The sequence below is a fragment of the Trachypithecus francoisi genome, unplaced genomic scaffold, assembly GCF_009764315.1.
Source record: "Trachypithecus francoisi isolate TF-2019V2 unplaced genomic scaffold, Tfra_2.0 Lachesis_group7, whole genome shotgun sequence".
Taxonomy (NCBI): Eukaryota; Metazoa; Chordata; class Mammalia; order Primates; family Cercopithecidae; genus Trachypithecus; species Trachypithecus francoisi.
The window spans coordinates 30,482,103-30,508,917 of NW_022681472.1; the positions used below are offsets into that span (position 1 = coordinate 30,482,103).

At 36.6% G+C, this 26,815-nt stretch overlaps 1 protein-coding gene across 1 annotated transcript in view; it reads left to right on the forward strand.

Annotated features, from left to right (window-relative positions):
* The first annotated feature begins 22,700 nt into the window (after positions 1 to 22,700).
* The window catches only part of CRISPLD1 (cysteine rich secretory protein LCCL domain containing 1), a 44,816-nt gene continuing 40,701 nt past the window's right edge, over positions 22,701 to 26,815 (forward strand). Inside the window, exons 1-2 of the mRNA XM_033202925.1 lie at positions 22,701 to 23,149; positions 24,144 to 24,463. Of these exons, the coding sequence (XP_033058816.1) occupies positions 22,708 to 23,149; positions 24,144 to 24,463 (762 nt within the window). The 5' untranslated portion in view covers positions 22,701 to 22,707. The remainder of the gene's footprint in view (positions 23,150 to 24,143; positions 24,464 to 26,815) is intronic.

Sequence of the window (26,815 nt, forward strand, 5' to 3'; positions counted from 1 at the left end):
TGTTCTTTTTCAGTTCCAGGGTCACATCTGAGATAATTACTTTACATTTAGCATCATGTCTTCGTAGTCTCCTATGTAGGCTGCAACAATTTTTCAGACTTTGTTATTTTTCACGACCTTGACAGGTTTTAGGAGTACTGGGTGAGATGTTTTGTAGGAATACTGGGTCAGATGTTTTGTGGAATGTCCTTTTTAAAGATTTGTCTGATATTTTCCTATTGATTATCCTGGGGTGATATGATTTTGAAAAGAAGACCACAGAGGTGGGGTGCCATTTTCATCACATCTTATCAAGGGCAAATGGGTTCAGTGTGATTTGTAATTGTTGATGTTGACCTAGATTACATGGCTGAGGCAGTATTTGTCAGGTTTCTCCAGGTTAAAGCTACTCTTCCTATACTTCTTTCCATACTGTTGTCTTTGGAAGATAGTTACTGTCTGCAGTCCACACTTAAGAAGTGGGACGTTGTGCTCTATCTCCCTGAGGGCAGAGTATCTAAATGAATTATTTTTAATTTTTCTGCATGTGATATTTGTAGAATATAATCTAATTTGTCTAATATAATCTAATTTATCTAACACAATAAATGTATCCCTTATTTATTCAAACACTTATATCAGTATGGACTCATGAATATTTATTTTATAAGTTGAGTCTATTCACATCTACATTATTTTCTTGCTCAAATTATTCTGGCTTTGGATAAGAAAAAATGATTTTTACTATATTTCAGGAATAACTTCATATACATTCTGAGTTTAAATATGTCTCCTGAAACAAATTATCTTCAGTAATAATTTACTGCTTTATAGTGCCTTTTTATAAGTCAGGCACAGTAGTAAATACTTTAGATATATTTTTAATCCCTGAAATCTCAAAGATGTGTAAACAGGGGCCCAGCTTACTTATCTCTAACATTTTATAGACATGTCTAGTTGCACCCAGTTGTCTGAGACATGTTCCCAAACTAGATTTGAAAAGTAAAATAATTTAATTAGGTATCATAGATTCCTGTATCTGAAACTAAACTAATAGTTGGGAAATTTCACATCAATTGTCTTGTTAATGTTGTTAATTTTAAAATTTGAAGTAGTAACTAAAATTTTACATAAATTACTGTGTCATGATTGTCTATATCAGATATAGGTATTAAACTTAAATATCAAGGGTATGAAAATCAGCTTCAAAAGTGGAAAAGAAATTTGGTATAAAGTCACAAAGGTTTGCCATCCTTCATAGTGAATAATTTTTCCAGATCATGCATATGTTTCAAACCTCTTGTTAAGTTTTCACGCAAGTGAAAACTATGCTCATAATTATGTGAACTAGAATCTTTCTCTTTGATAAAAACAGAATTTTTTATACAGTTTTAATATACACTGAATTTTTCCAGGGATACAACTACTGCATAAAATGAGGGAAAGTTTTGATTAAAACTTAAAACATTGGTTACGTTTTTAGTAATGTTTTTGTGTGAATCGATAGTATGTTTCTTTTAACTGCTGATTAGTATCCCAAACCACTGAATTTTAACTTGAATATCTAATAGCTAATCGATATGGCATCCTCATTATAACAGCAAGAAAAAGGTAAGGAAAGTAATTTATGATAAAACTGCATTTCTGAGCCTGGGCATGGTGGCTCATGCCTGTAATCCCAGCACTTTGGGAGGCTGAGGTGGGCGGATCACGAGGTCAGGAGATGGAGGCCACGGTGAAACCCCATCTAAACTAAAAATACAAAAAATTAGCCGGGCTTGGTGGCAGGGGCCTGTAGTCCTAGCTACTCGGGAAGCTGAGGCAGGAGAATGGCGTGAACCCGGGAGGCGGAGCTTGCAGTGAGCTGAGATCCGGCCACTGCACTCCAGCCCGGGTGACAGAGCGAGACTCCGTCTTAAAAAAAAAAAAAAAAAAAAAATTAATACTCTGAATTGACTTCACTAGGAGAAAAAATGAGGTGTTTCGATGATTGTTGAACATATTTATAACAAGACATTTGGGATGAAGAGAATAACAACAATCAGAAGAAAAGTATAAGTTTCAGAAAAAATATTAACAAAGTAAAGTAATTTGTATGTAATAAGATAAAAATGAAAATAATTGAGGTAAGACTATTGTTCCAAGAAAATTAATAGCAGCTGAAGGGGAGAAAAAAGGAAGTATAATATTCTTGCAAATATGCTGGACTTTATTTTCAAATTTAAGCATCGAATTCTTGACATTATGTTATGAGACAAGCTTTTGATAGCAAGTATTTTTCTGTCTAAAATCACACCATGTGCCAAGGCAATCATTGAGTCTTTAGTTCTTAAAAATATCCTAAACACTGTATATTCAATATTTGATAGGAAACAGACATTAGGGTGGAACAAAGATAAAATGATAAAAGAGTCTATGTTCTAAACCTCTAGGGACCATATTAGGGAAAGATTAAAAAATAATACACAATACAAAAATGTGTCTTAAATATATAGTTGTAACAAAATACATTACTTACCACTGTGCTATAATACATGTCAGGTATTTAGTATGATAATGATACGAAACATTTTAAAACTTTTATTAGCCTCATGAACGAAATTTTATGAGATCCTGGATTTAATATTTCATTCACATGATGGAAAGAGTCTCCAGTCACCTCTGTTATTCATATTTAGTTGGTTACATCTGTTTTGCCGTAGCTGCAGTACATCTGTGAAAAACTTGTCAGGTACTATAAAAATAAAAATGCTATTTTTTTTTCCAAAAATGTGTATATGAAAGCGTTCACTAGATTCAAATGTTTGATAATTCAACCTTGCTTTCAAGGTTATCTTTTAGCTCAATTAACACTTTCTGTAAAAGTTGGCTAGTATGTTCCATCTCTATTTCAAATTAATTAATATCCTAACCTCCTATTTAAGTTCATATGGATTTTTAAGTCCAAAGATCATAGTTTTTAATAGCCTCCACATGAGTACACATTATTTACTAACCAGCATTTATAAATTTATCACATCTAATTTTCTAAAAAAAAAAATATAAAAATTCTCAGTCAGACAGACATTTTTAAACTAACAACTTTATTGATAAACCAGTGGTAATTTTATTCACTTTAAGAAAATCTACTGCATATCATTACACATTTAAAAAGAAACTATAGATATATTTTAATACATAAAAACCTTTATCAAACAATTTCATATATTCATTCTGTTTTTTAATTAAATCAAAAATCTATAATATCAAATATTGAACAAAATATCATAAAAGAGCCACAGAGATTACATAATTTGTATTTCCCTCCATCCTAAGATGTCCTAATAATGTCTTGGATAATTATAATATTAAATTTTCTCCAGCAATATGGGGCTCACTACAATTTATTTGTGCTGTTCTATCAGTGTCAAATAGAACTTTCTTCTTTTAAAGAGATTTTTCAAAATACTCCACTCAATGTGTTTACAATTTTCAAAATTTGCATTAAAAATCTTAAAAGTGCAATATATTTTTTTTGCTAACTTTGAAACTGTTTCTTTGTAGAATGTTTAAGCTTGACAGGTTTCTTTGTCAAGATTAAAAAGTAACAGAAAAAAAGTAACGATTTTAAAACTTAGCTCACAATGAACTGTGAACCTCCATTTGTGAGCTAAGTTTTAAAGTCTACTCTCAAACATTCAATTAAATATTTTTATCACATTTTTATATTTAACAATTGAAAATAATGGCCAAAGACGTATTTTAGGCATATATACACACATACACACACAGAGAGAATCTGCATTTCTTTCTTCTTGCTTCTTTATCTCTCTTTTTTCTTTGGTTTTGGTTTTTAGAAACAAAGTCACAAATAGTAAGGTTCTTAAATCAGATTTAAAAGATGAATCAACATGCAGATATAGTAAATGTAGCTGTTTGAAGAAAATGTTTTTACATCTGAAAGGAAGAGCATGTTTTGTTTAGGAAAATACCTCAGGAGCTCAGTTGGAATAAGGGCGTTCACTGTTGTCTGGCATCCTTGGCCACTAGCCACACTAGGCCAAGAGAATCTTCCCCACCTCGCAACCAAACCATGAAGGTAAGTAATAGGTTCCCCCCGCCCCCGCCACACACCCACCACAAACCCTAACAAATTTCAAAAATGGTCCTCCAGGGGGCGCCAGCTGTCCTGCTATTTTAGATCAAGGCTGGGGGAAAATAAAGGGGTTTTACAAAACGATACATCATTGTTCTTAGAAGTTCTTTATTTCTTTGACTCTGGGGCAATCACTTTGCCCATCTTTCCTCCAGCTTCTGGTCTTCTGCTATAATGCACGGGCCTTCTATTATCACTCTCCCAGTTCCTTACCTATTATGCAACACACTGCACACTTCTAATCTGGCAGTTCAGGTTTCTTTGTGGACTAAATCCTCACAGCTCCTGCAATACCTCCTCCAAAGTGGTCTGTCAAAGCTTTTCCCTAACTGACTATACAAAGCATCAAAGTGATCATTTTTCTTTTCTGGTACATGTTTATTAGACTTTTTAAGAACTAGCAAAGACACGCACCCCCACTTACAATCTTAATTCTCTGAAAAACACACACACACAAATTCTAAATCAATGATTTACAAATTTACTTTAGACCATCATTCCTTCATAAATGAATGGCCTTCAGTAATAACTAACAGTCAATACAAGATAGAGGAGAAAAAATAACAAAAAATCAATTTTCATCATTTCTTCCAAAGTGCCTGGTTTCTTTCCTTTGGTTATAACATGTTACGTCAGGTTATCTTCATTCCTAATCTGTCTTGCTGAGCAAGAGGCAAAGTTAAATAAACAAAACTTCAGGGGAAAGTGAGTCGTGGTAATATCTTTCTTTCAACTTCTTTATAAATGAGTAGAAAAGCATATTTTTACTTCAGTAGCTTACTCCCTTTCCCCCTGCTCTCCCCACAGCTCACGTCTACTGCTTCCCAAATATCTTGAATTTTAATCTGAATCATAATTATGTGCAAGAATAGTAGTCAAGGGAATGCTTCTTGTGTTCTTTGGGTAAAAAATGTTCACTACTTACCAAAGGCAAGAAAACTTACCTTTAGCCCTCAAAGATCCTATTTTGAAGCTATTCTCTAAGGTCCCACTTTGGGGGCTCTGTTAATAACTATAGTCTATTTTAAATAGTTTATAGTGACATTTATATCCTTTTATGATTAAATCTACTGTGAACTAAATGCTTCATTTTTAAATGCTTTTTGTTTTAAAATACGTAGATTTACCAGAAGAGGGAGCAATCTATCTAGTCTCTGTTTACTTGATCTGTTTATCTTTTAAAAAATTGTATAAACATAAAATGTTTGAAAACTACCTACAGTTTTATGTGAATGTGTTTTTGGCATTTCAAAGTTTTACTTTATATTTATATAAATAAAGGTAAGAAATATTAAGATTTCTAAATTGCATTAAGTAAGGGAAATAAATATTTCAGGACCAAATAGCTTTTTAAATTACCTTCCTTTCCTGAAGAAATTAAGTGAACTGTTGATGTAGTTGGGATAAAACCATAGAAGAAAGAGAATGTTAGTTAGAAGGTAGCTTAATGGCCTCAAGTTAGTTATTGTTACTAATTGCTTTTTTTTTTCCATTGCACTGATGCCATTTTGACCATTTAACCATTAAAAAGATTAAGTGTTATTGAGTGATGTTTATGAACGTTTCCCTCTGGCTTTTACAATATCTTAATAAATATAACACATGTAAATCCACTTATGGCCAATATGCAAATATTTTGGAGTTGTCACCTGAATGGAGGAAAGAGAAAATGTGGCATATACATTTTTCTGATTTTTTCCAGTTTTATTACCAATTATACACCATGTTATCTTAAATGAAATCATCCAAAAATGTGTCAGTGATTATTCTTCAATTTAAACCATGAAGAAAATGTTTATTTCAGCCTGGTCTGTCTCATGTTTGGACTCGTTTCCATGGTAGATACGATGCTTATTGAGGTTGTTGCATTTCTCTATGTCCTTTAAATAATGAATTGCCTGACTACATTAAATATAGAATTATGGAAAATATATGAAATATGGAATCATAAATATACAGGTGTAACTTAGAATGCACCTGTTATATTTAAATATAGAACTTTTTTTGTTTTTTTTTTCAGAGGCTATATTGGGAGAAGGCAAATTTTGGTGACTCTGTGGTATGGTATCCCATCAATCTGAGGCCAGTTAATTAGTGAATTAGAAAGAACTAGTCTGCTCGTCGGAGCTGTTTGCTTGGCTCATCTGCCTGCAAGAACCACGTTGCTGAATGCTGTTCTTCAGCTTCCCTTTTGAGCAAAAGGCACTCCTCAGCTTGTTCCGTCTTGGGAGACAGCCTTGGGAAGAGTGGATGCAATCCAAGGGTGTTACTGGAATTAGGGCTCCACAGGGCCAGGTTAGTGTGAGGATGGTTGTGGTTTGGTTTTAAGGGCTTTTTTTTTTTTTTTAAGTTGCTTTCTCTGTGAAGCTGTCCCTATGTGAACCTCCAGTTCCCTCTTCTTTGTGGCACAGATGGAAAGGCAAAGGAGAGCTGGATTTCACATTGAGCCCTATTTCTCTCTGTGCCAAATATACTCACTGGTTATAATAACATATATGTTATTTTGCTCTAGGCATGCCGTGATTTTTTAAGCTGCCAGGTTCCGTGTAGCACATGGAAGGATCTGTTCATGGAGACTCAACAGGAAAGCAAATTCACCTGTGCTGCATTCATACCTTCCTTTAGTGCCCAGGGTAGTAGCACACAGCTTTACTAGTGCCAGCAGGACCGCTCTAGCCTCAGAGTGTTGAAGCATCTTCCGAAATACCTAATGCATTGTCACAGAGTCATGAAATTCTCTTCAAAAAATAATAGAAGCCATTTCTGTCAGGCTAATTTACTTTAAACATCAATGAGACGGCATTTGGATTTTAATTTCTTTAACAGTGGAAGAGCATGAGCTTTGGCAGGAAGGGAGTGTTCTCTTCTACAGTTTCCACTGGAGAGGAGACTTGAAATTCTCGCCAGTTTTCAGGCAGGCTTGTCAACCAAAATTATTACTAGGCCAATAGGAACTCACCTGTGGCACAGGGAGGGATGCTCCTCCTCTCCCTAACCCTTTATTACCAGCTACTTTGCCTCTCCCTTGGAGTATCTCGGCACTTAGGGGACACACAATGGAGAGCGCTGCTCGGAAGAGAGACAGAGGCAGATTAACACTGAGGCTGATAAAGATGAAGCTTCAGGGCCCATCATCTGCACAAGCCCTTTCCAGGACCCCAGGAAAGGAATTAACAATATGTTCATCTGGTCTTATGTTTTTACAAACTTTGCAAAATACCATATTTTGATAACAGTCTTAGTTAAGAACTCTGACTCTTTGTGTGCTGTTTTCCCATTCCTCACACTTTCCCTCTCATCCAGTGATACTGAAGTAGCCCTAGAGATTACTGGGTAAAGAGGAATGGAGCTGGGCAGCTAACTGTCAAGTTTAGAATTAGAGAAATATGTTTAGTTCACAATCTCTTCTAAACATAGTTATTGCTAGCTGTCTGCCTTAGGAATGGCTTCTTTGATGCTGAAGGACAAACATTATCTTTCATCTCTTTAGAAAATATTACAATGTTGTTGTCATATAAGGAGGCATACTCATCCAAAGACTAAAAGATCAGGTATCATAGAAGAGTTTCGGCCGGGCGCGGTGGCTCAAGCCTGTAATCCCAGCACTTTGGGAGGCCGAGACGGGCGGATCACGAGGTCAGGAGATCGAGACCATCCTGGCTAACACGGTGAAACCCCGTCTCTACTAAAAAAATACAAAAAATTAGCCGGGCGAGATGGCGGGCGCCTGTAGTCCCAGCTACTCGGGAGGCTGAGGCGAGAGAATGGCGTAAACCCGGGAGGCGGAGCTTGCAGTGAGCTGAGATCCGGCCACTGCACTCCAGCCTGGGCGACAGAGCGAGACTCCGTCTCAAAAAAAAAAAAAAAAAAAGAAGAGTTTCATGCAGTGACAGATTAATGCATTATATTACTTTTCTGTACTAGCCTGGGATCTTTTACTCCTTTGTAGGGTAATGTATTTGTATGGGACTTTGACAGAGCGCTGCCAGATCTGGTTGACTTCTAGTGTTCTGTGTGGACAAGGTCAACATCACCATCAACAAATATTTATTGAATGCTTATTAGGTGCAAGGTACTGTGCTAGGCAATGGGGATTTTAGGATTGCTAATTCCTAATCAGAAGAGATCACTTCATCTTTTCGACGGTTAATTTTAGGTGTCAACTTGATTGGATTGGAGGATGCCTGGATAGCTGATAAAGTATTGTTTCTGGGTGTGTCTGTGAGGGTGTTTTAGTCAGTGGACTGGGAGAGGAAGACTCACCCTCAATGTGGGTGGGAATCATCAAATTGGCTGCCAGTGTGGCTATTACAAAGTAGTTGGAAGAAAGAGGGCTAAGTCTTACTGAGTCTTCTGGCTTTCATCTGTCTCCTGCTGGATGTTTCCTTCTGTTCCTCCTGCCCTTGGACATCAAACTCCAGATTCTTCAGCCTTTGGACTACTGGACTTACACCACTAGTTTGCCAGGGGCTTTCCGGGCTTCAGTCATAGACAAAAGGCTGCACTGTTGGTTTGCCTGCGTTTGAGACTTTTGGACTGGGGCTGAGCTTGCAGACAGCCTATCGTGGGACTTCGTCTTGTGATTGTATGAGCCAATTCTCTCTAATAAACTCCCATTTTATTTTTTATTTTCTGAGACAGAGTTTCCCTCTGTCAGTCAGGCTGGAGTGAAGTGGTGCAATCTCCGCTCACTGCAACCTATGCTTCTTGGGTTCAAGCGATTCTTGTGCCTCAGTCTCCCGAGTAGCTGGGATTACAGACACTCACAAACACACCTGGTTAAGTTTTGTATTTTTGGTAGAGATGGTGTTTCACCATGTTGGGCAGGCTGGTTTCAAACTCCTGACCTCAACCTGTCCCCCCAACTCAGTCCTCCAAAGTGCTGGGATTACAGGCGTGAGCCACTGTGCTGGGCCCCTAATAAACACCCTTTCATGTGTACAAACATCCTAATAGTTCTGTCCCTCTGGAGAACCAGTCTGTAATTCGTCTGTAGTCAAGTATTGGTAAAGTACATTATATTTAGCATCACATTTGACCCTTACAACACCACTCTGCAGGTGTTACTGGATCTCTTTTAGAGATGGGTAAACTAAGACTCAGAGAGCTCATGTAACTTTTTGAGTCCATAAGAGTATATATGGCAGAGCTTGGACTGGACTTCTTGTCTGAATGCACACTACTGCCTTCCCTCTACACCACAGATGCTGCTTGCTAGTCCTTCCCTAGGTTCATCATTAGATGTAGCTGATAGGATGCCTTGACAGAAAATGTTCTTGTGACATATCAAGTCTAGGTTCTAATTCCGACTGCCTCTATTGCTAGCTTTGCGCAAGTCAATTAATGGCTCCCATTTTGTTTCATTGTATGATAAATGGAATAATAATCATTACCCCAATTTGGTTTGAGTATTTATAGATATACTAGGACATGAGTTTTCGGAGGAGACTACTAAAGGGTAGTGGTAAGAAGGCTGAAGAGGATGTGCAATCTAACAGTTATACTCATGGTTTAGATCTCTCTGTCTCTCTGTGTCTGCCTCTCAATTTAAAAGGTATCTGATGCAGACAAAGCTTCTTTGTCACTGTCTCCACTGTTTATATTCCTCTGTCACTCTATTATCCTTCCTAAAGGCAACCTCCAGTTTATGCTGATGTATATTTGTCTCTTCCATGTGTTATAGTTTATTTACTCGTATACAACTGTCTATAAGTAATGGGATGTGCTTTGCAGATTCCCAGCATATGGCAAGTCCCAGTAATGTCAGAATGGGAGTCTATATTTCTATACATCCTGGCCAGAAACTGATATTGCTATTCATTATTTTAATTTGAATTTCTCTCATTACTAACGAAGTAGTACATTTCATAAGTTTGTTGCCATTCAATTTTCTCCTTCTATTCTTTGACCAATTTCACCTGTTGGGTCATTTGTGCTTTGCTTAATGATTTTTGAGGTACCTTGCTGATTGTGAATACAAACCTGTCATTGATATGTTATCTTTTGATCTTTTATTATTTTAATCTGGTTTGTCTTTCAATTTTGTTTTTGATTTCTTTTATTATACCAAAGCTGTTTATTTTTATCATTGCTAAATGTATCATTTTATTTGGAGTATTGTGGTTTTCTCATCTTAAGAAATTATTTTGTTTCCTAATAGTAAAAAGATAATTCTTCCTACATTAATCCTACAAGTTTTCAGCACTCTTTAATGGAATTGGTATTATTTTTATTTGTGGTATGAAATAAATGTGCAAATCTGTTTTTCCACAATGAAGGCAATTACTCACAGCACCGTTTAAGAATGGATTAGTCTACTACTTTAAAAAAAATGTCACATCTATTATATGCCAAGCAGGTAGAGAGAATATTGTTAACAAAATGCAGCCAAGCACATGAGACAGTATTGGCTATTTTTTCTTCAGGTCACACTGTAAGCACCTTTAGCTACCATCTTTAATTGTGCAGAAATCATCATGGGATGCTATCTACAGAGTGGCTTCCTGCCAACTTACTGGTGCATTCTTAACTTGTTGAACACTTCAAAGGGCAATAAACTTCTCTAAAAAGACACATGAAAATGATCTGGTTGATCATGGTCCTCGGTTATGGATTTGATTCCTTTAAAAAGCTGATCTTGGAGAAATAGAGTCTTAGAAAACCTGCTGGAAGTGTCCCTTAATAAAAGAAATTCCACCAAACTTTGTCAACCGTGGTACAATCTGTGATATAGGCACTCTTTTCCTAATAACTTATCATTCTGTGTCTTGACCAAAGGAGAATACCTCATTCAAGTGACCTACTTTTGTTAATGACTTTGTTTTCTACTTTTTCCAAAATCAAAAATTCAAAAATCTTCTGAATGTGCAACTAGAATCCTTTCATTTCTTCAAAGTTTGTCCAGGTCAATCATAGAAAGGATGAGAGTTGGTGTCTTTCTAGAAGGACTTTGTCCTGTTTTGGCCTCAGAGGTTGTAAAAAATATGACTTTGATATATGGAAAGAATTGAAATCAGATCATACATTATAAAAATTTTACCTCCATAAACTAGAATCAATAAAAAACAATTAAAATATATGTGGCAATCTTCCACCTAGATAGAGCAATGGGGTGGAAGCCATTGGGTCCAGTTTTATAATCAGACAGTTGAATCATTCATCTCATCAAAAGCTGCATTTCCCTGGTGATTTTTTCCTTCTTTCCCTTTGTTCTATTAGCATCTGTGGCAGGGGAAGCAGTTGGTCTTGATAGTGGTCAAAAGACCATCACTCTGTCAAGACTCCTGAGAACCCCATCTCAGGCAGCTTCAGGAACTAATCCACAAATTTCATCCAAAGTAGTGTAACAATTCCATTGGAAGCCCAATCAAGTGGAAGGTTCTTTCATTAGAGTTCTAAATACTCAACTTTTAGATGCAATAAATACAAAGTTAATTGGCTGAATTTTATTTTAAACTTATTTTTCTATTTAGAAAAGGAATAATTTAGCTCTAAAAACATAGAAAAGAACATAGACAATATCCATGAGTTTTGAGTCCTCCATTCTTTTGAATTCATTAAGTTATATTGGTTAAACTATGGTTCTATCAGACTTGAGTCCAGAAACAAAGGTTATTTCTTGTACTGGAAATCTTGAAATAGCAATGAAATAGAAAGAAAATAGTGTTGGCGAAGCTGGCAAAATAGGTGGAAATAATTCCTCAGAATATGGAACCAATGTTGTTAGTTGTCCTTAGCAGGCATGATGGACTTCAGATTTGTCGTAATTAAATGCATGTAATAATGAAATTGATATCTTGAGTGCATTTTATTTTTTCAGATATTATCTCCTGTGGTTAAACTTCAAGACTAGACCAACCTTTGGCTTTCACTATTCTCTCATAGTTATGAAAGACATGATCTTTACATTTGAGAACAGAGCGAGTCAAAGCAAATTTGACACTTTCTTGGCAGAAACCTCTTAAAAGTAGGGCAGTTTTAATTTTAAAAATTGACAATATTGTGCCAATAATTTGGCTTAGTGAATTTTATACATGAATGTAGTCGTGAATTTTTTTACTTGTGCTTGCTTACTTTTCCACAAACATGAGTAAAGAAAATTTTCTTTTAATTACCTTTTATCTATAATTGTACTAATAATAATTCAGAGTTGCTCCTTTTTATAATCATCCAAAGGCTTTTGCCATGTTTTTGTAAAATGGATGAGTAAGTGAAAACTAAATTGATGAATAAAATGCATTTCTAGAGGTTTGTTGAAATGCTCTGCAGGTATTTTCATGGTGCTGATTACCAATGAAAAGCAACCAAAGTCATGTAGACTTATGAATCAGTAAGACATAATTACTGAGTATTCATGAAATACCAAGACAGAGCTGCCTCTGTCTAAGGATATTATATTCTCCCTTAGACAGCCACAGTAGTACAGTGACGCCAGGGTTATGCCACAAACTGAAGATCAGTAGCAAGGTATATTTTACCAAATTAAATAGCTAAAAACCTTTTTTCAGCAAAAGATTTTTAGTTAAACAGATTTTTAAGATATAAACTTGTTAGTATTAAAAGTAAAGTGGACCATCACAGACAAAAATTTGTCTTTTAAGATAGTAAGAGAGAGGGATTGTGGATAGAATAGTAAAAGGGGTAACAGTAAAAGAAAGAGTATATTATATGACCTTATATTCTTTTCCTTCATGTTTGCATTTCTTTAATTCTATTCCTATCCCTTGGTTTAACAAAGTGAGCCAAGGGCAGACTTTAAACAAATGGTGAGAAACCAGAAGTGGAACAGGAAAACTGGTTTGATAAAGGCAATTTTTTCAATATGTGGGACCAGCACTTCATCTTATTAATAGATGGTCTGTGAGCTGAATTGTTACTAACAGGTAAGCTATTAATTTAAAATAGAAATCGAATCTATCTTATGGGATTTGCAGAAGTAATGGTTTTTCTTACATGCTCCTTTCTAGATGTTCTTTTTATAACTACAGGCAATCTTAATTTTCAAATGTTCCAAATGTATAATTAAAGTTACCATTTCACCTCAATTTAAAGTATTAAATCGTGAATAAACTTGGATAGGCTGCTGCTTTGGCAAACCAAGAAATGTGTCTTGAATTCTTCCGATTCTTTCTTCACCCATTCTGTCTGCCATCTGGCTATAAGCCACTCTTCACTTCTCAAAACACACACACCTACTTCTTCCTTCCTGGCACAAGCGTGACCCTATGTTTTAGAACATGAATTCCTTTATATAATATTGTTCAGGGCAGAAAGGCTTTGTACTTCATTTTTCCTTTTCTATTATCAAGAAATATGTCTTACCTTGGATTTGAGACTATATGCTTTGTGTTGTTCGTCTTCAGTCAAGTGAATGTGCCTTTTTGTACCACCAGATCCTTCCAAACTCAAGAATCCCACTTAGTTTGAACCACTCTTTCAAGGCCGCTTTTCAAAAACTCATGTGGCTTATTTCTTAAAATATGATGTTAGCTTATGATTTTATGACAATAAAAGTTGTCCAAAGTTAAGTCACTCATGAGGGTATTAGCCATTAGTAAGATTTAGAAACTTCAAAACAGACTACTCGGCCTGCATCTTCTCTATTAGTTTGCTTTAGTTTGCTATTTCTTATTTACTGTTCCCTGCTTCCAAGATCATTTTTATATTTTCAAAATATACTTGTTCCTGAAAAACAAAGGATCGAAGGTGAGACAGGCTTGGTAGCAAGAAGAGGGAGGGTGTGGCAAGCACAGGAGCTTTGAGGAAAAGGTTTATCATCAAACTGTTCAGACTATTCACAATAGCAAAGACATGGAATCAACCTAAATGCCCATCAATGGTAGACTGGATAAAGAAAATGTGCTACATATACACTATGGAATACTATGCAGCCATAAAAAAGAGCAAGGTCATGTCCTTTGCAGGAACATGGTTGGAGCTGGAGGCCATTATCCTTAGCAAACTAACACAGGAACAGAAAACCAAATACTGCATGTTCTCACTTATAAGTGGGAGCTAATTGATGAGAAAACATGGACACATAGAGGAAAACAACAGACACTGGATCCAGTAGGAGCATGGAGGATGGGAGGAGGGAAAGGATCAGGAAAAATAACTAATGGGTACTAGCCTTAATTCCTGGGTAATGAAATAATCCGTACAATAAACTCTCATGACACAAGTTTACCTATATAATAAACCTGCACATATATCCTCAAACTTAAAAATTAAATGAGCAAACAAAAATAAATTCTGTTCAGGCCACAATCTCTGTGAACCTCAATAATATTCATTTCACACAATTTTTATAAGATTGGTACATTAAATATGAAAGTATCAGTCTTTTGATGTGATAGTTTTGTTCAACAGACATTAAAATATTAATGTTTCGGCCTGGTGCAGTGGCTCACAGCTGTAATCCCAGCACTTGGGACACTTGCAACTGACAGCTCTAGATACTCTGGGTATTACACATTATATGAATTTATCAAACAAAATATCTCATGTATCCCATAAATATGTACAATTATTGTGTGTGTATCAATAAAAAAGGAGTAATTTATCTTTTAGACAGAAGCAAATCTTAAATAACAATTATCACTTTATCACTGCAATTTACTTACTGTTTATCTGATCTAGTCAGTGAGAGGAGAGTAAAAATACAGGGATCAATAATGAAAGAAACCCAGTAATACATTAACAAAAAATTTGGGGGGCTTATAGAAACATTTACTTGGTATTTGTATATCTGGCAGATTGGCTGCAGTCTTGGCTGGCCTCAGCAGGACTACGTTAGACTCTAGGGTTTAGGTCAATTCAGACATACTCAAACCAAAGAGCAGCAGCTACCTGGGTATGCTGTTCTGATGGCAGGGGGTAGAAGTTCAAAGAGGGCTGGCAGAAATCGCCATGCCCCCAAATCTTAGCTTGATATAGGCACTCTGTCACTCCCACCCACATTCTATTTAGCAAGGCAAGTCACAGGGCCCAGCCCAAAGTCAGTGGCAGGAGAAAGAAGATTTGTAGGCAAATAATTTGATTTATCACTACATGGAATATACTTAGTTATCAATAAATGGTGCTTTAAAGAAAAGAAAACAAAAACAAAGCCACTTCCTTGACTAATTGCATTTTTTGCACCTAAATTCTAGCAAGTACATATTAAATTTAACGTTGTTTATTCTGACTTTAGATAGCTAAAAAATATTTTAAACAAAATAGTATATATTTTACTGATCCTAATATGTGGATCACAGGTGTCATTAAAACTTCCACTTAGAGGAGTTTTTTAAGTCTAAAAGACATGTTCTTCCTGTTGAACTTTGCTTTCTTTGAGTATTTGAGGATATGTGTAGATTTTATGTTGTGGGTAGAATACTTCTATATGAAGATGATTAGAAGTTATTGGAAGATTTAGGATTTGGGATGAAACTTGAAAGGAAGGAGAAGAGAGAGACAGGCAGCAATTGAGAGAAGTTATAATTTGGGGAATCATTTGGTCAAATGACACAAGGCCAAAAATATTTAGAGGCAGGGAGGTGCCAAGCATGGGTACCCGAGTTAAGAGCACAGCATGAAGCAAGGTGGAAGCAAAAGCAAAAGGCACCTTCTGTGAACAATGCAATTACACATAATAGAGGTTATGAGTGTTTTAGATCTGTATGTGAAAACTGGTTATTTAAGCATATATTCTACCTTTGTGCTCAGTTTATTGTTTATAAAGTCATTATTTAACAACACTTTTATTTTTTATTTTATCATATTCCATTTTTTTTTTAAACGGAAAGCATTTCTAAATCTGTGTTAATTCTCGGGCTTATTCTCAGGAGACTAGTTAGACGTGACATTACAAATAAAAAGTTGCATATTTTCTTCTGTATTTCCCGTGTTTTCCCTACAACTTATCTAATTAATTTTTTAAATCTCTCCTTCACTGTCTAGTGAAATAATGAATTTAACATTGAAATGCTACATACATAGGCACACGCATACTATTTTTAGTGTATTTATTTGTATGTATTTGCTGAACCCAGGGATTTTAATTGTTTCAACTCTGTAAAATATGACTCTTTAAATTACCATTAAAAGTGGGCTGCAAAGTTTTTGCCAACTAGTTCCTCATGGGCTAACTAACAACAATTGAGAAAGCTTTCATCCTCCTTATATTAGGATGAAAAACCTGTCTCTGACATTAGTTCTGTAGATAAAAGGGTGAATACTTTTCCTTTTACAATGCTTGCCTTTCAACTGCCCCTCCTGGTAAACCTGAAAGACAACCTCAAAGCCAGGCACATTGAGCAGCACTTCTACAGGTCTAGAGAAATAAGAAATCAGCAAAAGATGAAGCGGCAGCTAGATTTCTCATGCCACCCTGAATGTACTTCAGAAATACTTCTTTAATTTTAAAGCTTTTTAGTCTTATCCACTATTCTGGATATTGTGTGATATAAAGAAATTAAAATACAGTGCTTCAATCTAGACAAACAGTTTTATATTAGTGAAGTGCTCTTTTTAGTTTTACATCTATGTCTCCTGCTCTGACTTACGACATTCTTACGATACTCAGATGCTAACACTCTGAATACGCCGGGTTTTCATATAAGGGATAAAGAGATTTCTGGAAATATAAACCAGGAATTGATAAAACATACATAGTAGAACATCAGTTAAACAGCATCATTCTGAAATACAATTCTTAATGAGTATTTGAGTCCTCTCTCTAGAAAACATTTTCCTGTGGATGTTAGGAAGAGTATATTGAAAAAGGTGAATGGTCCAGAAATGGATTGCATTTCTCTCTCTCCTTCTTTAAAAGAAATATTTACATATATACATTTGAATCTTAGTGAATGTCTGGGGCAGTACTTCTTAACTGCTTACTGAAAAGCCATTCGTGGTAGTGGCTCTGCAGATATTGTAGGGAGCAATTATGCTATGTCTGGTACATCCGGGGACATGTGTGTACTTTTCTAAGAAATAATAAATATTCCAAAATTCCAAATTTATTTGTTCATTAAACACACATGGCAAGAAATACAAAGATCATATCATCATAATCTCTTTTTGCAAGGAGATTTTAGCATTGTGGGAGAAAAACAACAAGTATATGAATAACTACAATTTACAGAATAGAAAGTGATTAGATTTAGAGAAATGAGAAGTACCAGAAAAAAAAAAAAATGGCTGACTAGAACAATTAACATCTTTGCAATGGGGATGGTAAGGGTGTGCATACTCAGAAAAAATACACGGAAGAGATTTCAAGCTGTGAAAACAGTATCAAGAAAAGCACAGACACACATAGAGAAATTATTGACATTTCTTTCAGATGCACAGAGGACAGTAAAACTGCAGAAGAAAATTAAAAATGAATTATTACTTTTAGTGATTGAAGATCAGTCAAACTTCAAAGAACAGATGACAAAGTGGGTGTGCAAATGTAGAAATAAGCTTAAAATTATTACTTTCCACAATCAAGAAATAAGGAGTTTTCAGATTATGGCATTAATATAGGCCTCAACAGTAATACACCTTTTTTCTTTTTAAAAATTTTATAGATTTAGGGGACACGAGTGTAGTTTTGTTACATGGATATATTGTGTAGTGGCGAAGTCATCTGGATAGTGAACATTGTACCCAATAGGTAATTTTCCATCCCTGACCCTCCTCCCACCCTCCCACCTTTCTGAGTCTCCAGTGTCTATTATTCCACTCTGTATGTCCATGTGTCCCCACTGCTTATCTCCGTCTTATAAGTGAGGACATGTAGTATTTGACTTTCCGTTTCTGAGCTATTTCACTTAGGATAATGGCCTCCAGTTTCATCTATGTTTCAGCAATTATATTTTTAAATAATCCAACTGAAACATCATAATAATTCTAGATTTAAAGAATGATGGCATTTTTTTCTGTCTCTTATTTCTGGAACTTGAATGTTCTCCAGAACAAATTCATGAATTTTTTTAATAGTGATGACAAGAAATGTAAGCTTTACATATAATCATTGTAATCTTAAATTATTCCTTCTTCACATTATGACACAAAAACCTATTTCAGACAGATCAAAGATCTAACTGTAAAATGTAAAATAATAATGCTAGAAGATAACACAGGAGACTTTTCTTCATGATTCCAGGATAAACAAATATTTCTCTAAAGGTCCTACAGATCACTAGTCATAAAGGAGAAGACTGATAAACTGGACTTCATTAAAATTAGGACATTCTGTTCATCAGTAGATAGGATTAAGAAACTGAAAAGGCAAAGCAAGGAGAGGAATAATAAATGTATGATATACTTTATGTCTAAAAAGGACATATACCAAAAACAAAACAAAAAAAACTTAAAAATTAATAATAAGAAGGTATACAACCTAGTTTATCTACTTGAGTTGTACAGAAGCATACCTTAGATCCCAGTAGTTCTACTCTTAACTACATAGCCAATTTTTCAAAAAGTGTAAATATGTGCACAAAAAGACATGTATGAGATTGTTCTTAGCAGTACTATTTTTAATAGTCCTAAACTGAAAGCAATCCTAATATTCAATAACAGAATGGATGAATAAATTGTAGTATGTTCAACAAAGAAAAAGCACAGAAGTACATATAGAAATTACTGACTTTTTTTCCAGCTGCATAGACCGAAGCAAGGGTAGTGAAAAAAAAAACATAAAAATGAAATTTTAAAGTTGTTTTTATTTATTTATTTTTTATTTTATTTTATTTTATTTTTTTTGAGACGGAGTCTTCCTCTGTCACCCAGGTTGGAGTGCAATGGCACAATCTCAGCTCACTGCAACCTGTACCTCTCAGGTTCAAGTGATTCTCCTGCCTCAGCCTCCCAAGTAGCTGGGATTACAGGAGCTCACCAACACGCCTGGTTCTTTTTTTAATTTTTAATTTTTAGTTTTTAGTTTGAGTAGAGATGGAGTTTCACCATGTTGGCCAGGTGGGTCACGAACTCCTGACCTCAAATTATCCACCCGCCTCAACCTCCTAAAGTGCTGAGATTACAGTCATGAACCACTGCACCTTGCCAAAGTTTTTTTTTTTTTTTTTAATTGGCCATATAGTTATTGTATATACAGCTACATACAACAACAGGAATAGATCTCACAAACATATTGAAATAAAAGAAAACAGACAAAAAAGAAGCCAGACAATGGGATTATTATAGACCACAAACTCTTTGGCTTCCAATGTGATGAGAGTTAATACGGGCCAAACAGATTTCCCAGACAAGGCTTTTATTTGGGGCTTGTGCTTGAGTGTAAGGGAGACAGCAGAAGCAAAAGAATCCTCCAGCTGACTCCCTGAAAAAGCTGGTATGGGTTTTTTAATCAGGCAGATCAAGAGAACTGACATCATGTGTAAGAAGTTATGTAGGCTAGGTTGGGCAAACCTTGTGAGGGGTACCAGATGCAGGTCAGCATCTGTGGTTGTGATGGTTATCTTGAATAATGGGGCCATCTGGAGGTCTGGCCAGAGGCAACAAGGATGCAAATCAATTTTTCAGCATTCCTTCCTGAGATGGGACACTCCACAACCTTGATTCCATATTTGGGTCTTCTAAGGCCAGTTTCTGGACTTAAATAACATTTACCCTATTCAATTACTTTCTACTTACTGTTATGTTTTAAGTGCTTTCGTGCATTAACTCACCTTAATACAAAAGTAACAGATGAGATAGCTACTATTATTTCCCTTTAAAGAGAAAGGATCCAGGGCTGTACAAAGTCCAATGACTAATGGCACTTCATGAATCTAATTTAGGCAGCTTAATTTAAATTCCATGTTTTAAAACATTGCCCTACACTGATTCTATCTCCTAACGCAACAGGAATTCTATTCTTACACCTCCCCAATAGAGGATGTACTTAATGAAAAAAGTGGTAATAGAACAGACATGGAGTCATGAAATTATACAGTGAACAAAATGTCTCTATATACCCACTTTTGCAAGTTCAGGGATAGGAAAACACATAAGAATAGATTTAAAGATAACTATGCACATAAGCAGAAAATAATAGCCACATGGAGAAAATACGATATTGACAGAAAAATGTATCTCTTTGTAGAAATGTATCTGTTAGAACGCTTTGTGGTGCACACAACCTAATACCCAAGTCACTGTGATTTAAACATTCATTATTTATTTTAGCAAGAAAAATGGAAGATAGGTGTTGTGGTGATTGGTCAATGGCAGGGGAGTCAGGTACAGTTGTCTTTCTGTTTGGCCAGGGTAATGGGTTTCTGCCCTCAGGCTTGTCTGTCTTCATTGCAAAGTAAGAGCTGCATCTTTCAGTTTCACAGACTTACACACTGGTACCTAAAGAGACATTTTCTCTTTTTGCGTCTTTTTTTTTTTTAATCACAGAAGAAAACCTTTGCCAACCCTCCTCCTTACCCCCAAGTCTTTCTTTCAACAGCTAGGGTTGCATGACATGCCCATGCTAAATCAGTCACTGGTGGCAGGGATAGATTGTGATGACTGGCTTTGACTAATCAACATTCGCCTCCTGAAGATGCCAGTTTGACAGCATGTGAGAGGGTGGATACCCCCAGCAAACTGGAGGCTATGGGCTTGGAAGGAAGAAAGGGGTGGAAGGCTAGTTGTTGGTTGGGCAACCACCAGTGTTTGCCACAAGAAAGTAGTAATGCTAAAAACAACCAGGGCTTTACAAGTAACAGCCTTAGCCACAAACCAAAGTGCCACTTTTACATGAATTCTGTGTGAAGAAGACATTTTCTTATGTCTACACACAGATTTCTCAACAAATAAAAAATGTGAACAGTATCATCTTTGAGTATTCAAGAATATTGTGTTTGATGTTACTGTTCAAAATGGCATTTCCGACATATATACTCAATCAGGAATGACAAGATGTATTATTGAAATGCTAAAGTTAACATGATGAATGTTTAAATCACCTGCAGTACCCAAACTGGAAGCCAAAAGAAATGCTGAGTCAAAGGATAATTTTTTCTCCTTGTTTAGAAAAAGATTTGGAATTAAAGTCTTAAAACAATTTTTATTTTCTTTAATGGAAGCCTTTAGGGTGTTGGATTCATACATCGTGTAAGAATGTTTATAACTGATATATTCAAGAGTCACAAATTCATTTAACTTCACTTCCCTATCAATTTAATTCCCTTCTTCCTAATTTGAATTCTCATTGCAAATGTTTCAAGTAATACTATTACTTTCAATGGCTCTTTATTCAACATTCAGTATACTTTTCAACGCCACATGAAGATTGTAGTATAAAAACAGTTTTCATCTGCTGTAACAAATGATAGTTATTTTAGTCTAAACTTGGGAGGTTTTCTATCAGTTTCTAGGAGGGAAAGCCAGTTTTCTCAACCCTGTGCATGGAAATTATGAATAGCTATTAGAAAAATACAAAGTTAAGAACTTTTTTGTACTTAAAACTGCTAAAATTGCAAAATTACACTTCCATAAAAGTCTTATGTGCATCAAAACTTTTCACCTTCTGCATCTTTCTAAAGAGTGATGCTTCCCTTGTCTTTGTGACAGGAAGCAAGGTCTCACCTTCAGCTGAGGCTTACATTTGAGTTTTTAGGTTTGATAGATACGGTGTAGTTGAATGGTGGAAAGAGACAGGCAACAGCTTGGGATGATTTGAGTTATGACCACAATGTTGTACTTTATTTGATCATATGCTAGATACTCTAGCATTTAGAAAGAAGGAAAATTGAGATTATGATTCACCACATTAGGGAAGCAAACATAGATGGATTAAATAATTAAAAATAAAAATAAAAAATAGCCCCACACTCGGTAGGGTAAGCTGTTGTGAATTTAAAATTAGCAATTTTCTTACTCCAGATTACAACATGAACAAAGGAACGGCCTTTCTTTTCACTATCTATTCTGGTGTTTCAATTCCTGTCAACAATCCCTGATAAATTAACTAATGGCATCCTTTATATCAACTCCTTAAATGTATGCATTATCAGAAAAAAAGTGCTATGGCCACCTTGAGAAGACAATGCCTCATATTTTATGAATAAAGAGGGTGTCTCAACTGTCAGGCCATTCTGAGTCACATATTGACCCCAAATTCTATTGAACATCTTCCGTACCTGGTCCTCATCAAGGATGCGGACCCCTGGGAAAAATAAAAGGAAAAGACTTTCTTTCTCCATTTCGTCCCCTATTTCCCCGCTTTGTGCCTCCAGGATTGAAGGTGTTAACCCCATCCTCCACCCACTCCATGCTCTCTGGGGCAGCCCCCTCCTCTGTAAGGACCCTGAAAGGCATTTCAGCATATCAGCAGAAAGGAACTGAGTGGGAGGAGGATCACTGAATGCACGGGAGCTGGCAGGGTTGACGGGGGTTGGGGCCCTCCTTGCACACATCTCCCACGGGGGGACCAGACCTTCCGGGCTGGGGTAAGGGGAGCCCAAAGCACGCCTACAAAGGCCGAGCGCCCTGGCTTCGCTGCGTCCCAGAGAAGCAGGGCAGGCTGCTTCTCGCGGCTCTGGCGGGCCTCTGGCCAAGGCTGGCTGGAGGTGGGGGTGGGCGAGGAGGGGCGCTGAAGTCACGTGCTCGCGCTGGGGCCGCAATAAATGCTCCGGAGCGCGAGGGAGCGACGAAAGCGCTCGGCGCCTGGTTCTGCGCGCACCGGCTGCACCCAGCAAGAGCAAGAGGTCGCCTCCAGCCTCCGCCGCCGAGCCTTGCTCGTGTCCCCGCCCGTCGCTCCTGCAGATAATGCTCAGAGACTCTGGGGCGCCCACCCTGGCAAACTAACGAAGCAGCTCCCTTGTCACCCCAACTGCAGGTCTAATTTTGGACGCTTTGCCTGCCACTTCTTCCAGGTTGAGGGAGCCGCAGAGGCGGAGGCTCGCGTATTCCTGCAGTCAGAGCCCACGTCGCCCCCCGGACGCGCGGTGCTCGGCCCCTTCCCGAGCGGGGCTCTCGGTCTGCGGTTCGGTGTGAAGGCTCTGGGTGGCTGCAGAGGCCGGCCGTCCGGTTTGGCTCAGCTCTGCCAGGAAACTTCACACTGGAGAGGTAAGGGCGATTCTAAAACGCATCGCTGGGTCGTCAAGCTGCCACCCTTTCCTATCTCCCTTTTCCTTCTTAAACTGCACTTAAAAAAAAAAAAGCCTACTGGTACAGAGTGGTTAGGCTCAAGGGGTGGGTGGGCTACTCGGAAAGCAGCGACGATAGAGATTAGCGGGAGCTCCAGTTCTTGTAAGTGACTTTGTTGGTTTCACCTCCTTTCTCTGTCGCGCGCTTTCCATTTGAATTCAGAGAACAGTGTGTGCCTTCACACTTGAGACGAAAAGCTCTCAAGTTGCCGGGGAGCTGCTGACTTCTTCGGGTGCAGGCCACAGATTAGTCACAAACTTTCCAGGAAATACTGAGTTATTGACCTGAGCCTGAATAAGAAGAAACTTACCCCAGGGACCCAAACCGTTCATTTGCAGTAGTTCACGGGGCCCCCTAGATGTACTCTTGGATGCATATATGAATAGCCTTTTGTATTTCTTTGAAACATTCACTCTCAATTTTAGAATGCTGTGGACGTTTTGAGTGTCTGTGCAACAGAGATGGGCCACTGGAATAATTCCAAATAAAATATTAACACCTTAAAACTCTTCACAGAGAAACATGAACCTCTAGATTGAAATCAAACATTCTAGGTAGATATAACATCTTTTGCAGAATATGTGTAATGTATAGCCACTTAAAGTCTTGCAATTCACATAGTATTTTTAAGCTTTGACTCTTCTAGGCTACTTTTTTGCCTTTTACTTTTGGCCTCAGGGGTATTATCTTGGATAACACAGTTTTCTATTTTGTGGAAACTGCATTGTGAAAAGTCCTCTGGAAGAAAAAAAAATGGGTTGGAGATAAGTTATTTCAAAATGTGGGTGTCCATTTTCTGTTGTTAAATAGATCAAACTGACACACTTCCTTTGTAACTATTGTTTTGCTCGTGTTATTAGAAAATTCATATCTGCTGGTATTTTCATCTTAATCACATGACATGTCGTTATAGCCAAAAGGAGTGGAAGAGCCTGTCTTGGAGATTTTCCTGGGGAAATCCTGAGGTCATTCATTATGAAGTGTACCGCGCGGGAGTGGCTCAGAGTAACCACAGTGCTATTCATGGCTAGAGCAATTCCAGCCATGGTGGTTCCTAATGCCACTTTATTGGAGAAACTTTTGGAAAAGTACATGGATGAGGATGGTGAGTGGTGGACGGCCAAACAACGAGGGAAAAGGGCCATCACAGACAATGACATGCAGAGTATTTTGGACCTTCATAATAAATTACGAAGTCAGGTGTATCCAACAGCTTCTAATATGGAGTATATGGTAAGGACATTTTTCAAGTGGTATGTACGAAAGAAATGTTTATTCATGCTTTCAGTCAGCAGTCCTCATGCTGTTCTTTACTCTTTAATCATTTGTTTTATATGAATATTTTATATGTTTTAAGAAAAGATTTTCTTTGAGGGTATTTTCCTCTACGTATTCATTTATTAATAATGTTCCTCTTGTTTCTAAGAGCTCTTGACATTTCAGAGTAGGACTAAATGCCTTTAGATGCAATGTTCCTACTAAGTGCTGTAAACTCCACTCTTACCAGGAAGGTTAATATAGTGAAAATGGAAAACAGCTGGTATATTTGCTGTTAATTGACTTAACTGAAAATTTACTTCCTAATTCCTGATAGAACCTTTTTATGAATGGTGGATCTGAAAATGGACTAATAATTGGAAGAAACTTTCTGGATTGCTGGTATATATAATTTCTAATGGGTCTTTGTTTCTTATAAACATGTAAATGACATTGTAAAAGATACATTTTTATGGTTGCTTTATGTTAAACGGTGCTTTGACAATGGCTTTTTTCTCCCCTTGGATTTATTATTTGTGAACCTGAAGCATGAAAATAAGCCTGGGCAAAGGATTAATTTAAAATATACAACTTATCCTTAACAACCTTATGTTTACTCTGAGTAAATTTGTAACTTTAAGGGACAGAATTACTTCAAGACTACTAGCATGTAACTTATGAGTATACTGCCATTTCGTACCCTAAACATTTAGAAAAGTTCAAAAATCAGTTATTATATTCCTTCCATGAATGAGGAATGCACTAGCAAAGCCTGATAACAAATAGTTGTTGGTGATGGCAAAACTTACTTAACAAACGTTGGAAATGGCATTTTCATTGCAGTTAATTTTCATACATTAGTTTTTTTCTGCATTTACCTTAGTTTTGGTGGATATTCTTTATTTGGATAATTTTCATGAAGCATGGAAGTTCTGAGTTCCTATTGCCCATTATAAAGTATGGCATTACACTATTTTAACTTTTGCCAGAAAAAAATTATTTTACCCTAAAGAAAGTAGGTGGCACTCAAGAGAACTAATCAGGGATTAAAAATTGAGACTCAGGAATGAGGCTATCTGGATTAAACTTCTGGCACTGACACCCTTTAGCTATGTGACAGTGGGCATTTGCTAATTTCTCTCTACTTCAATTTCCTGGTGTCTAGCATTATATACTCACCTCAAAGGATTATTGTGAAGATAAAAGGAGATAACCTGGACACAGTTTAGCTCATTATCAAACATACTTCAAGATCTCAGTAAATGTTACCAAGACATGTATAACTAACTTTATGTTTCCTTATATGGTTTAAATATAATATCTAAGGAAATTGCCAGCTCTTCTCACAATACTGTGCAGGACATGACATCTGTCATGTCTCATATTTCTGCTTCTTGTATAGTGTTTGTCTAAAGTGAAAAATTCTATGACTTCTTCATCCGTGAGACTTCAAACAGAGTGGCCAGTTCTGGAGCCTTTCCAACTAGGCTAGTGAATGCTTATTCCATGTGAATAGGTATTCAGCTGCTTTTTACTTAAGGAAGAACTTGGGAGTTCAAACCCACAAAATGCAATCTGAGAATATTTGTGTGTGTTTTAAGTGATATGGAAATCATGGAAGAACAGTTCTGTGTTGTTCTCATGTCTGGCTTCCAAAAAAAAATAATAATAACTGCCTATTGTATGATATCTGGTCTTGGATGTTTATATGAGTTTCTTTTTAGTTTCACTGGTTTCAGTCTGTCCTTGAAATGTAGATTCAGAAACCAGCCAGAGTTTATTTTGTGTTGCCCTTAGATACTATTAGCACTGGAACTGTGTCTTGGCCATTAACTGGTCTGCAGAGAAGTGCATTGCCCAACTGTAATACACATTTTCTAGAGTACACATTTAAGGTGAAGTCTAAAATACTATTTTATTTGAAATACTGTTGATTTAGGCATTTTATAACAATGTAAATGAGATGTAGATCATTCTTATGAAAATCCAATTTATTCAAATCATTATTTAAAATGTATTTATTCTGAGAAAACAAACCTTTAAACTGGCTAAAGGGCTATTTCCTGTAAAATCTGCAATGTCCTATGATAAGTACTACTGGTTTTGGCCCCTTATACCCTATGTGTCTGTCATTTCATGTTAAATGTTTGAATAACCAGTTACCTTATTTATACTTGGTGCATATTTTAGTTAACTCTTTGTCCTTAAACCTATGGGAGCCAGGCCGTATCCAGACATTATTAATGTTACATTTCTACCCCTACTCTTTTACTCATTTAACTTTTAGGTTTAAAAATTGAGTCTGGGCTGGATGCAGTGGTTCACGCT